Here is a 14,216-nt window from a genome sequence, read left to right as displayed (position 1 = left end):
ATCCTTACTGTTACCCAGGTTTGCAACCTCAATGACATACTCAACTATTCACTTTTACTCCAGCTCTCTAATCGTTTGCCAAAGCATGTCATTTCTGTCTTCACAACAGCTCTCTTATATACCCTCTTCTCTGTACCAACACAGCCCCACCCTTATTCAGTCTCTCCTCACTTCTCACCTGTACTCTTGCAGGACACTTCTAATTGCACTCCGTGCTTCAAGTCTTTTCCCACTCAAATCCATCCTCCACACAACTGCCAAGGTAATTTTTCCTAAAGTACAGGTCTTTCCAAGCACCCTCCTCAATAAACTCTGGTGGTTCCATTATATCTCTAGAATAAAATATAAAGTTCTTTGTTTGCGTTCAGAACTCTTCACAACTCATTCCCTTGCTACCTTTCCAATCTGCTTGCACATTACTCCTTTCCATGCGCTCTGTAATCCAGCCTTAACTACTTGATTTCCCCCACACTGACTCACATACAACATTCCATTTCCCATCTAGTTACCATTGTATGAACTGTCTGTTACCTGAAGTGTTTTTCCTTCTTACTTCTGCCTCTTATAATCCTTGATTTCTTTCAGAACCCAGATCAAATGCCCCTTTTTGTCATAGGCCTTTCCCAGTCCTTTCAGAAGCTACAGCTTTCACTTCTAAGGTTACCTTCCACTTACTCTATATGTATCTTGTAAGTACCTATATATTTACATATACTGTCTTTCCCCTTAGAATGTAAACATTCTTGGAGGAAAGGACTTAAGTGCTTAATAAAATGCTTAATAAACACCTCTTATTTAATCGATATTAAATTTAACATGATGCTAGTGCTCCCCTACCTGTGTCCCCTTTTGTACTGACTTCTGCTTTTAGCTGTGTATTTTTAATGTTTAACTGATGTTAATTTCTTACATTCTTTTTGTTAGTATGATTATCACTGTCCCCCTCCAGACCAGTACCACCCCATTGCCCTCTTCCCAGGCAAAAAACAAAAAGAAAAAGCCTTCCCTTGTAACAAATTAGTATAGTCAAGTAAAACAAATATTTGGCTGTGTGTGAAAACATATGTCTCATTGTGCGCTTTTAGTCCATAACCTGTTTGCCGCAAAGTGGGAACCATGACTGATCGTCAGAGTTCTGGAGTTGAGGCTGCTCATTGCTTGACCATAATTCTTAAAATTCTTAAATCTTTTACAATTAGAGCCATATAGAGTGTTCTTCTGATGCTGGTTACTTCACTCAACAACAGTTCATAGTAGTCTTCTCAGGCTTCTCTGAATATCTCCAATCCACTTTTTTCCACTTCTCTACTCTCACAAAAAGGACTGCTATAAATGTTGCTGTAAAAATAGGTCTTTTCCCTCTTCCTCTGTTCTTTTGTATATATTCCCAAATCACTGTTTGATTTTTCTTTTTTTTCCTAATCAGAACCAAATTGTTTTGATGATTACTGCTTTATAGTATCATTTGAAATCAAGTCCTCTACTACTCCCTTTGCAATTTTGTTCTCATTATTTGCCTTGAAATTCTTGACCTTTTGTTCCTATAGATGCTTTTTTTCCTAGTTCTATAGAGTACTTCTATGATGTGTCAATGGTATAACAGGAAATCTGTAAATTAATTTAGGTACTATTGTCATTTTTATAATATTGGCATATCCCAACCCTGAGCAACTATTATCTTAACCACCTGAGAGTCTTGGTATGTGGATATATAGATATTTTATACATTTCATAGTTATTTTGTTAGAATTTCTCCTCCTATCTATTCTTGCTGAGTTTTGTTTGCAATATGTAGACATGCTGAGAATTCATTTGGATTTATTTTGTATCTTGCTACTTTGATGAATTGAGTTCATTTTAGATGACTTATTAGTGTTCTCTAAGTTGGATATACCTGTAAGAAGCAATATTTATTTGCATTGCTTCTTTCTTATCACTATAACTAACATTTCTAGGTCTGTGATTAATTAGAAGTGGTGATAATGAACATCTTTGCTTTATTCCTGATATTAGTGGAAAGGCCTCAAACCTTTCTCCATTTCAAATAATGTTTATTCTTAGGTTTTGATAAATTATATATTTTTTAAAAAGCCTATTCCTATGCTTTCTAGTTTGTTTCTTTTTAACAGAAAGGTATATTGATCTTGTCAAAAGTTTCTGGCATCTATTGACATAAAATGTGATTTTGTTATAAATATGATCTGTTAGACTACAGTTTTCCTTATATTGTACCACCCCTGGATTTCTTATATAAATCTGACCTGGACATAGTGGGTAATTATTTTAATATGTTGTTGTAACCTCTCTTATGAGATTTAATATTTTTGTGTTATATTTCATTTAGTAATACTCATCTATAATGTTTTGTTTGCTTTGTTTCTCCCTATTTTAAGTATCAAGACCACATTTATAGCATAGATTTGATAGGCTCTTTTCCTTTCCTATTTCTGAAACATTTTATGTCATATTAGAATTTGTTGTTCCTTGAGTATTTGATAGAATTTACTTATAAATCCATCTGCTCCTGGAGTGGGTTGTTTTTTGTTTGTTTTCCCATTTGGGAGTTCATTTTTGGCTTGTTCCATTTCTTTTTCTGATATTGGGTCATTTAAATAATACATTTCTTCTGTCATTCTTGATATTTTTGTAAATATTTGTCCATTTCATCTATGTTACCAGTTTTGTTGGCATAAGAAAAAATGTTGGAGGTGGAGCTGAGATGGCGGCTAGAAAGCAGTGACATACCTAAAAGTCTCCCCCAGGACCTTCCAAACACCTATAAAAATGTCTCTGAACAAATTCTAGAACTGTAGAACCCCCGAAATAGCAGAGGGAAGCAGGGCTGCAGCCCAGGACAGCTTGGATGTTCACTGGGTAAGTCTATGGCACGGAGCTGAGAGCAGAGGGGAGCAGAGCCCAGCGTGGGCTGCACCCAGACTAACCAGACCGGGATCTGGGCGGAACAGGCCCTAGTGCCCTGAATCAGTGAGCTGTGGCAGTTACCAGACTTCACAAACACCAAAGACAACAGAGAAGATTAGTGGGAAAAAACTGCGGGGGACAGAGTGAAAGGAGTTCCCAGTTCAATCACCACCCCAGGGGCAACAGGGGTGGTATAGCTACAGAACTACAACTGCAATTGCTTCTGGCCCCAGGCCCACCTGGTGGGAGGAATTAAGTGGCAGATCAGAGTGGGAGTGCAGAGCCTGCTCAGATCTTAGTCGTAGTCTGGGGTAGTGGTTCTTGGGGGAGGGGGAGCACTGATGTGGCAGAGCTTGCTGAGTAGAAAAAGCTCTGAAAACAACAGTGCAGCCCCTCAAGCTTGGGACAAAGTACTATATACTCTTCAAGCAGTCATACCCTGACGAAAAACTCAAGGGTCAAGTAGTTGGCTGGGAACATGAACAGGCAATGAAAACGTTCTCAGATTCAGACTCAGACTTTGGAATCTTTCTTTGGTGACAAAGAAGACTAAAACACATAGCCAGAAGAAGTCAACAAAGTCAAAGAGCCTACATCAGAAGCCTCCAAGAAAAACATGAACTGGTTTCAGGCCATGGAAGAGCTCAAAAAAGATTTAGAAAAGCAAGTTAGAGAAGTGGAGGAAAAACTGGGAAGAGGAATGAAAGTGATGCAAGAAAATCATGAAAAACAAGTCAATGACTTGCTAAAGGAGACCCAAAAAATACTGAAGAAAATAACACCTTAAAAAATAGACTAATCCAAATGGCAAAAGAGCTCCAAAAAGCCAATGAGGAGAAAAATGCCTTGAAAGGCCAAATTACCCAAATGGAAAAGCAGGTCCAAAAGACCACTGAAGAAAATACTACCCTATAAATTAGACTGGAGCAAGTGGAAGCTAGTGACTTTAGGAGAAATCAAGATATTATAAAATGGAACCAAAGGAATGAAAAAAATGGAAAAGAATGTCAAATATCTCATTGGAAAAACCACTGACCTGGAAAATAGATCCAGGAGAGATAATTTAAAAATTATTGGACTACCTGAAAGCCATGATCAAAAAAAGAGCCTAGATATCATCTTTCAAGAAATTATCAAGGAGGAAATGTTGACACCAGGGAGCCAAGATGGCAGCTGGAAAGCAGGGACTTGCGTGAGCTCCAGGCCAGGTCCCTCCAAAAACCTATAAAAAAATGGCTCTGAACAAATTCTAGAACTGCAGAACCCACAAAACAGCAGAGGGAAGCAGGGATCCAGCCCAGGACAGTCTGGATGGTTGCTGGATGAGGTCTGTCGCGCACGGAGTGGAGGGGAGCAGAGCTCAGCATGGGCAGCAGCAGGGCCAACCAGAGCAAGAGCCAGACAGAACAGGACCTAGCGCCCTGAATCAGTGATCTGTGGCAGTTACCAGACTTCGTAACCCACAAACACCAAAGACAACAGAGAAGGTTAGTGGGAAAAGCTGTGGGGGCGGGGGATAGTGTTTATGGTTCCGCCACCACCCCAGAGGTAGCGGGGGAGGTGCAGCTACAGAACTACAGCTGCAGTTACTTCTGGCCCCAGGCCAACGTGGTGGATCAGAGCAGGAGTGCAGAGCCTGCTGAAGATTTGTGTCAGGTCCCGGTTGGTGGTTCTTGAGGAAGGAGGAGTGCTGGTGTGGCAGAGCTGGCTGTATAGAAACAGCTCTGAAATCAACAGCACATCCCCTCAAGCTTGGGACAAAGTACTCTTTGCTCTACAAGCAGTCATACCCCGACAAAAAACTCAAGGGTCAAGTAAGTTGGCTGGGAACATGGCCAGGCAGCGAAAACACACTCAGATTCAGTCTCAGACTTTGGAATCTTTCTTTGGTGACAAAAAAGACAAAAATATACAGCCTGAAGAAGTCAACAAAGTCAAAGAGCCTACACCAAAAGCCTCCAAGAAAAACATGAACTGGTCTCAGGCCATGGAAGAGCTCAAAAAGGATTTGGGAAAAACAAGTTAGAGAAGTAGAGGAAAAATTGGGATGAGAAATGAGAATGATGCAAGAAAACCATGAAAAACAAGTCAGTGACTTGCTAAAGGAGACCCAAAGAAACACTGAAAAAAATATTGAAGAAAACAACACTTTAAAAAATAGACTAACTCAAATGGCAAAAGAGATCCAAAAAGCCAATGAGGAGAAGAATGCCTTGAAAGGCAGAATGAGCCAAATGGAAAAGGAGATCCAAAAGACCACTGAAGAAAATACTACCTTAAAAATTAGATTGGAGCAAGTGGAAGCTAGTGATTTTATGAGAAATCAAGATATTATAAAGCAGAACCAAACGAATGAAAAAGTGGAAGACAATGTGAACTATCTCATTGGAAAAACCACTGACCTGGAAAATAGATCCAGGAGAGATAATTTAAAAATTATTGGACTACCTGGAAGCCATGATCAAAAAAAGAGCCCAGATATCATCTTTCAAGAAATTATCAAGAACTGCCCTGATATTCTAGAGCCAGAGGGTGAAATAGAAATTGAAAGAATCCACAGATCACCTCCTCAAATAGATCCCAAAAAGAAAACTCCTAGGAACATTGTCGCCAAATTCCAGAGCTCCCAGATCAAGGAGAAAATACTGCAAGCAGCCAGAAAGAAACAATTTGAGTATTGTGGAAAAACAATCAGGATAACACAGGATCTGGCAGCCTCGACATTAAGAGATCGAAGGGCTTGGAATATGATATTCCAGAGGTCAATGGAGCTAGGATTAAAACAAAGAACCACCTACCCAGCAAAACTGAGTATCATGCTCCAAGGCAAAATATGGACTTTCACTAAAATAGAGGACTTTCAAGCTTTCTCAGTGAAAAGACCAGAGCTGAATAGAAAAACTGACTTTCAAACACAAGAATCAAGAGAAGCATGAAAAGGTAAACAAGAAAGAGAAATCATAAGGAACTTCCTGAAGTTGAACTGTTTTGTTTACATTCCTACATGGAAAGGTGATGTGTATGATTCATGAGACCTCAATAGTAGGGTAGCTGAAGGGAATATACATATATATATATATATATATATATATATATATAGACAGAGGGCACAGGGTGAGTTGAATATGAAGGGATATCTAAAAAAATAAAATCAAATTAAGGGATGAGAGAGGAATATATTGAGAGAGGGAGAAAGGGAGAGGTGGAATGAGGTAAGTTATCTCACATAAAAGTGGCAAGAAAAAGCAGTTCTGTAGGAAGGGAAGAGGGGTAGGTGAGGGGGAATGAATGAATCTTGTTCTCCGCAGATTTGACCTGAGGAGGGAGTAACATACACACTCAATTGGGCAGATAGGGAGAGGATGTAATCAAAAGCAAATACTTTCAAAAAGGGACAGGGTCAAGGGAGAAAATTGAACAAAGGGGGATAGGATAGGAAGGAGCAAAATATTTTTAGTCTTTCACAACATGAGTGTTGTGGAAGGGTTTTACATAATGATACACATGTGGTCTATGTTGAATTGCTTGCCTTCTTAGAGAGGGTGGGTAGGGAAGGAAGGGGGAGAGAATTTGGAACTCAAAGTTTTAAAAGCAGATGTTCAAAAAAAAGTTTTTGCATGCAACTAGGAAATAAGATATACAGGCAATGGGGCATAGAAATGTATCTTGCCCTACAAGAAAGTAAGGGAAAAAGGGATGGGGGAGAGTGGGGTGATAGAAGGGAGGGCTTACTGGGGAATGGGGCAATCAGAATATATGCCATCTTGGAGTGGGGAGAGGGTAGAGATGGGGAGAAAATTTGTAATTCCAACTCTTGTGAAAACCAATGCTGAAAACTAAAAGTACTAAATAAATAAGTAAAAAGAAAAAAATGTTCGCTTTAGTTTCCTTTATTTCCTCTTTGATTATGAATTCTCCTTCAGAGATACTAATTTTCTCCCAAGAACTGCTTTAGCTGAGGCATCTAGGTGACTCAGTGGATAGAGTGCTGTTCTTAGAGTCCAGAAGGCCTGAGTTTAGATTTGGCTGCACATATTTACTACCTGTGTAGCTCTGGGCAAGTCACTTAACCCTTTGCCTTGGTTTCCTCATCTGTAAAATGTGCTGGAGAAGAAAATGGCAAATCACTTTGGTATCTTTGCCAAGCAAACCCCAAATGGGGTCATGAAGAGTCCAACATGACTGAAATAACAACCTTTTAGCTACATCCTTTAAGTTTTGGCATATTTGTCATATTGCCATTTTCATTGATGAAACTTTGTCTTGTTATTTGACAACCATTTATTTAGTTTCTAATTAACTTTTAATCATTTTTTCAAAGACCCTTTATTGAATATAATTTTATAGCGTTGTGGTTGGCAAAAAAATGTGGGTTGAGGGGAAGGGGAAAAGGAACAAGCATTTGTTTTGTTTCAGGCACTGTGGGAAGCACTTCACAAATATCTCATTTGATCCTTATGACAACCCTATGAAATGGGTGCTTTTATCATCACTACTTTACAGTTGAGGAAACTGAGGCAAACAGAGGTTAAGTGATTTGCCCAATTAATAAGTGTCTGAAGATAGCATCAGTTCCAACCCCTCATTTTAACTTTATTATTAGTGATTTGGAGCATTCTTTCATGTGGTTGTTAAGAGCTTGCAACTTTTCTTTTGAGAGCTTCGTATCTTTTGACTACTTTTCTTTTGGGCAGTAGCCTTTGGTTTCACATGCACACACACAGATACATATATACACACGTGTGTGCATATATATGTTTGTACTTATGTTTGTCTGTGTACATACACAAGTATGTATATATGTATGTGTGTGTATGCACACACACACACACACACACACACACATACATATGTGAATTACTGATTGGTGCATCGCATCTCTGAATCTGGGGAACCAGGTGAGCCCGGGGATGAAGTTCAGGAGGCTCGGTTCCTTGGGTTCAATAAATCAGTAAACCTTTATTAAGTGCCTACCATGTGCCAGGCACTGTGCTAAGTGCTGGTTATGCAAAAAAGAGGCAAAAGACAGCCCCTGCCTTCAAGGATAAGTTAGATATTAGTGGGTCTTTCTACAATACCAAATTTAGATATTTGGACAAATGAGGAAAACCTGAGCTCAAATACTGCTTCAGACACTAGCTATGTGACCTGGCAAATCACTTAACCAGTGTCTGCCTCCATTTCCTCATCTGTAAAATGGGGATGATAATAGCAACTTGCCTTTTAGGGTTGTTGGGAGCATCAAATAAGACACTTGTAAAGCATTTTGCAAATCTTGAAGTACTATATAAATGTTAGCTATCATCATCATCATCATCATTATTATTGTATACCCAGTACATTGTGAACAGTTATCAGTCTGCTAATATTAAAATGCCTTCAAAAGGAAATCTATCCATTTGAGTTGCAGAGAAACAGTAGAAAGTAAAATAGGACTCACAGATAGCCAAATAAGAAGTATTATTAATGCAGCAAGAATTTGCTTTTATGATAATGACTATGGGTTTTTGATTCTTTACATTTCTTAGACTTGTTAATGATCAAGAGGAGGATTAGATATTTTATATGCATAAAATCAAAATAGAATACATAATATGGTAATCATTTTAAAGAGTTTTCAGAAGTTTTGAAATTTTAAATGTTTCATCATTTAATATTTTTTTAAAATCTCAGATCCCATGTTAAGCACTTTGAAGAAAAACATGTAAATTCAAAGTATTTTATACATATATATATATATATATATATATATATATATATATATATAGTTCTTTTTAATCACCATTTTAGTCATTCAACCAGCAAGCATTTAAGTGCTTACTATGTGTCAGGCACTGTGCAAAGTAGTAAGATACGAAGAAATGCAGAAAACAAAGCAAAATGCACGCACACACACCCTAGTCCCTGCCCTCAAGGAGGTCATAATCTAATGTAGGACACAATAGGCAGGTAACAATGTACATATAAGATATATGCATTGTAAATAGAAAGTAATCCCAGAGTTAATTTATTACATGAATTCATTTTTTATTTCATTCCATTGTTCCAGTTCTTTAATTACCATTTCCCTCCCTTTTGTCATCAGATTGGCTTGAAAACCCCCAAATGATGTATGAGTACATTAGGAGTATTCAAAAAGACTTTAAAAAACATGTAGTTGATGTTCAGTTATAAAATTTAGGAGTAGCAAAAAAAAAAAAACCCCAAAACCCACACACATTAAATCCTTTACAAAGCACTGTTTGGTAGAGAAACATTTTTGCTTTTTTTCCTCACAAGTTCTCTAATAAATTTAGAGATATTTGTTTCCTTTTTCCCAAATAAGGAATGGAACTTGTTTTAAAATTAAAGTCCCTAATTTATGAAATAATTAATATTTAATAAAAATAATACATGTCAAAAGAAAGAAAATAATAAAGGTATCTTGTACTCTCTCTCTTATTTAAGATTGAAGGATACATCTGTTGCAGCAGGGACTGTTTTCTATAGGTTTCCACCTCATTTAAGCTGTAGTTTAACAAGTTAACATTGTCAAAGAAGTTGATATATTTAGGTATAGTTGTAATGTTTCTAACTTTAGCACTTTTGGTAGTGGGTGCTTTCCTTCCCAGAATGCTCCGTGCCCACAACATGTGCAAGTCAGTTTGTCATAAAGCTACCCAGCAGCAAAGGTTCTGTTGCAGGATGTGTTTCTAGCTTGAAAATTATGAGAAGGCACTGGAATCCACGACCTTGCTTTGAGACTCATTTGATTGTCAGTGCAGGTGTGGAACTTGTGGCCTCAAGAGGTTAGGAGACTGTTTTGTCCGAATATTATTTCAATGGGAGACAAGAAACAATTTCTTCATTACAAGACTCATAACTTTTTGCCTATAAACATATATATCATCAAGACTAAGTCTGATCATCTTAAGGAGTATACTGGACAGTGGCTAAGTAAACTTGTTTTTCAAAGATGATGATCAAGGAAACCTCTCTTCGAAGGGACCCGGATTTGAGGGGAGAGTTAGCTTTTCTTGCAAAGGGCTGTGATTTTGTTCTTCCGTCACGCTTTAAGAAGAGGCTAAAGATATTTCAGCAGACACAGGTTTGAAACTTGTGTTCTTTTTTATTCTCATATTTTATAACTAATAAAACTGCACTCATTGAATTAAATTCTAAAGTATTCCTATAATTCACTTGTATCTTGATATTGGAGCAAGGAATTCAACTATGTCCTCTATTCAGTTGTCTATTTGCAGAGTGCTATTTGTAGCTAGATACCAACATGTTTAAAAATAGATCTCCCTGACCCGGAGTACAGTACTCACACTTTTCATCGGTAAAAAGGGGAAATAGTCCTTAGTGACAATTAGCTATGTAGTTAAAATGCATTGAATTTTTGTAGAGAAAACATTTTCAGATGATTAGCATTATAGTGTTTAAAAGTTTTATTTGTATTTGAATTAATGGTTGGCAATTTGGTTACAATAATAGTAAATGTTTTTAATACTTTAAAGGCAAGAAAATTGGTTCTTTTGACTTGAAACTGAAGAAATGAGTATGTATGTGTATATGCACATGTACTTTGTACGTACACACACATAAATGCATTATTGAATGTAATAGAATTTCTACCATTGGTAAGAGAAGTGTTGGAATTATTTCTGATGGTGATAGCTCATACAATCCACACATGCTCAGCTCCATATGGCCCAGCGTCAAAGCAAGAACAAAGCAAGGTGGGTGATATAGACTAAAGATAAAGAGATAAAAGCTTTTCTCACAATAAATGTTATTGGCTGTCAGAGAAAGCCAAGCCAGTTTTCATACAAAATGACTGTAATATGATTTGATCCATAAAATTTAATGTTTTAGAGAAGGAAATATTAGCATCAGCATTTTCTCCTAGAGCTTCTGTTCACAACACATGGAATCATCTGGGTTCTTTGGAACACAGTATGGAAACACTGAAATCAAAGTGGCGTTTTAAATGACCATGTGTTTATAGTTAGAATAAAACAGAGAAATGAAACTTCGATAAATCAGACCAAGAAAAGCAAACTTTATATCTGGTCTTTTATTATTTGACAACAAACATGTTATTGGTGATGTTCCTGTGTTTGAATGAAACCACTTTTTCAAAGTAAGCAAACCAGATAACTTAAAATAAGGGGGTATATCATAATAGGTTTTAATTGTAGAAATATGTATGATGGGCCATTTGTATCAAAGTAATTTATTTTAAACTCTGTTCCTCAGTAAATTCTGTATAAAATATTTATGTCCTATCATAGGCACATGCATGCTTATTTGTACCTTGTTACCTTTCTTTTAAAAAAGAGCAACTGTTTTTTTTCTCCTCTTAAGCATTAACAGCAGCTCCATTGAGTTGGAAATGAACAGAATTTGGAGGCTAATCAGTAAACAAATATTTGTTAAGTGCCTACTATGTGTTGGGGATATAAATAGAAAAGTTAGGTAGTCCTTCCCTAAAGGAATTAACACTCTACTGGTCTAACAGGCATTAAAGGTGACAGTCATCAGTAGATAAGTAATTCACTAGAAAAATCATTAACAAGGGAATTAACAAATATGTATGTGGGTGTGAATGGATTTATATTTAGGTTCATTAAGGAAGGCAGGATAAATTGCTATCATGAAGTTAGAGGGACCAGGAAAGGCTTCCTGAGAAACATGACACCTGAGCCGAGCCTTGAAGGAAACTTGGAATTTTAAAGAGAAAGTGTTTTCCAGGCATGGTGGACAGCTTGTGCAAAAATGTGGAAGCGGGAGATGGAATGCTGAGTAAGGGAAGTAGGACAGAACTGTGCTCTTTGAAGATTATTTGAGGTACATTGAAGCAATTTTTTAAAAATTGCACTTCTGCTTTGAAGAGTTATTATTGGGTCATGGGTCTACATTACATTTTAAGTTCATTAATAACATGGTCGTCTCCTTAGGTTCCCTTGACCATTTCACCACTAAATTCTTGAGCATAGTGAAAGTTATGCCAGACTTATGTTCGATCTACTTTTTTTAAATATGAATGAAGAAGCATGTATGAAGCACTTATTTTGTGCCAGGCATTGACTTAAGTGCTGGGGATACAGTCAAAAGAGAGACATCCCTACCTTAAAAAACTTATTTTCTAATAGGGAGAGAAAATACATCTAGGGAAGTAGTCTCAAGGGAAAGGTTTTTTGTTCTGGGAAGTCATAGGGATGGGCAGTGGAGTCACAGGGTAGTTGATTAGGAGGTAGAGTATGTGCAGTGGAAAGAGCAATGGAGTAACAAGCATTTGTTAATTGCTTTACTGTGTGCCGGCGCTGTGCTAAGCCCTAGAGATACCAACACAATGAATGAAACAATCTTTAATCCCTAGGTGCTTCTAATGGGGAGCACACATATTATTCAGAAGAGGAAGGGGAGGAGGGAGAGGGAGAAAACAAAGTAGATAAAAACAGTATGGTGTGGAAGGGTGAGCATTTGGGAGGATCAGGAAAGGCCTCCTGTGGAAGGTGGTGGTTTGAGCTCTCTTGAAGGCAGAGAGAGCTTCTTTGAGACAAAGGTGGAGGAAGAAGTCCATTCTAGGCATGAGAGATGGCCAACGTGCAACAGCAGATTGGAGATGCAGTGCCATGTATGAAGAACAGAGTATGGGATTCAGTGAGGCTGGAAAGATAGGTTGGGGCCACTTTGTGCAGGCTTTTAAAAGCTAAACAGTTTACATTTTGTCCCAAAGGTTATAAAGAGGCAAAAGTCTGGGACACCTGTCATTTCTTGTTTGTGCATAGTTTTCTGCATGTTGTCTCTCCCATTAGATTGTGAGTTCTTTGAGAGTAGAGACTTCTTTTTGGTTTTGCTTTTGCCTTTTTCTGTATCTAGAGCACTGTGCCAGGTACATAATAGGAGCTTAATAAGTGTTAGTTTATTGACTGCCTCCTCACCTAATTTTTGGTTGTTTCTAACTGTTAGGAAGTTTTTCTTTAAATCAAGCTTAAATCCTCTTTACAAATTTCATCTATTGTTCCTAATTCTGCCCTCCAAGGCCAAGCAAGACTAGTCAAATTCCTCTTCTATATTATAATTCTTAACTATTTAGACATCTGTCATGTTCCCCCTGAGTCTTGTCTTCTCCAAACAAAACATCTCCAGTTCCTTTAGTTAATCCAAATATAGCAAGACTTCAAGGTCCTTCACCATCCAGGCTACCCACCTATTTATGTTATCTGTCTTATCAGTGCTCCAACTAAAATGTGGTTCCCAGAACTGAACACAGTACTCTAGATAAACTCAGACCAGAACACAGTCAGAACGTCACCTCTTTATTCCTGGAAGTTATGCCTCCCTTAATGCAGCCAAAGATGTCATGAGCTCTTTTGAGTGTCATATCATACTGTTAATTCCTATTGTGTTTGCTGTGCACTAAAATCTCCAGATATTTTTCAGATAAATTATTGTCTAACAATGACTACTCATCTAATATTTGCGAAGTTGTCTACTTTTTCTCTATTCAATTTCATCTCATCCAATTCAGGCAATATTCTAAGTTGTTAAGGTCTTTTCAGATCCTGACCATATCATTCTTTGCGTCATCTATCCCTGCAGTTTTGTGACATCTGCAGATTTGATACCATTTATGACTACATACAAGTCATTACAGTACAGAACCAAGCACAATTCTCTGGGCACTCCAGAAGAAACATTCTTCTGAGTCTACATCAAAATATTGATTATTTCTTTGGGTCCAGCTGTTCAATCAATTCTGATTCCCTCTGCACGGTCACCATTGCTTCTTAAACCATGGGTCACCACCACATATGGGGTTGTAGAAAATTTGGCAACAGAAAATGGTTTCTGAACTCCCAATGATCAAAAATTAATTAAAAATCAAATTCCTAATGAATCTGAGGTGTTTCTGGCAGCACTTTGCCTATGTTGCATGGTACAACTTCACTGCAGCTTAGGTGCTGAACACAAAGCATACCCACTTTGCACTGTGCATGCCCTCAGGCCCCACAATGCCAATGTTGCTAAAATATAAAAAGGGTAATGGGTAGAAAAAGTTTAAGAAGCCCTGATCTAGACCACATCTTTCCCATAAGAATAATATGAGAGATTGTATCAAATGTTTTGCAGAATTCTAAATAAACTGTATCCACAGTGTGCTACAGGTTTAGTAGTTTAGTTTTGTGGGTGGAAAAAAGTCACGGAGGTTTATCTGGAATGACCTGTTCTCTGTGAATCCATGCTGGTTCTTTAAGATCACAGCTTTCCCTCATAATTCACTAGCTATTCTTAAATTTTGACAG

The 14,216-nt window shown here is 37.6% G+C and overlaps 1 protein-coding gene across 2 annotated transcripts in view; it reads left to right on the top strand.

Annotated features, from left to right (window-relative positions):
* PPP2R3A (protein phosphatase 2 regulatory subunit B''alpha) overlaps window positions 1-14,216 on the top strand; it is a 229,347-nt gene that overhangs the window by 84,526 nt on the left and 130,605 nt on the right. The window contains exon 1 of one of the 2 annotated variants that reach the window (XM_036745774.1): window positions 9,542-10,009. The exons of the other annotated variant lie outside the window; for it this stretch is intronic. Within the exon in view, the coding sequence (XP_036601669.1) occupies window positions 9,878-10,009 (132 nt within the window). The 5' untranslated portion in view covers window positions 9,542-9,877. Of the gene's footprint in view, window positions 1-9,541; window positions 10,010-14,216 lie in introns of those variants that run through there. 2 annotated transcript variants of the gene reach the window in all.

The sequence above is a fragment of the Trichosurus vulpecula genome, chromosome 2 (genome assembly GCF_011100635.1).
Source record: "Trichosurus vulpecula isolate mTriVul1 chromosome 2, mTriVul1.pri, whole genome shotgun sequence".
NCBI classification, from domain to species: domain Eukaryota; kingdom Metazoa; phylum Chordata; class Mammalia; order Diprotodontia; family Phalangeridae; genus Trichosurus; species Trichosurus vulpecula.
The sequence above is the reverse complement of the archived record's forward strand: the minus strand, read 5'-3'. Positions and strand labels throughout refer to the sequence as shown.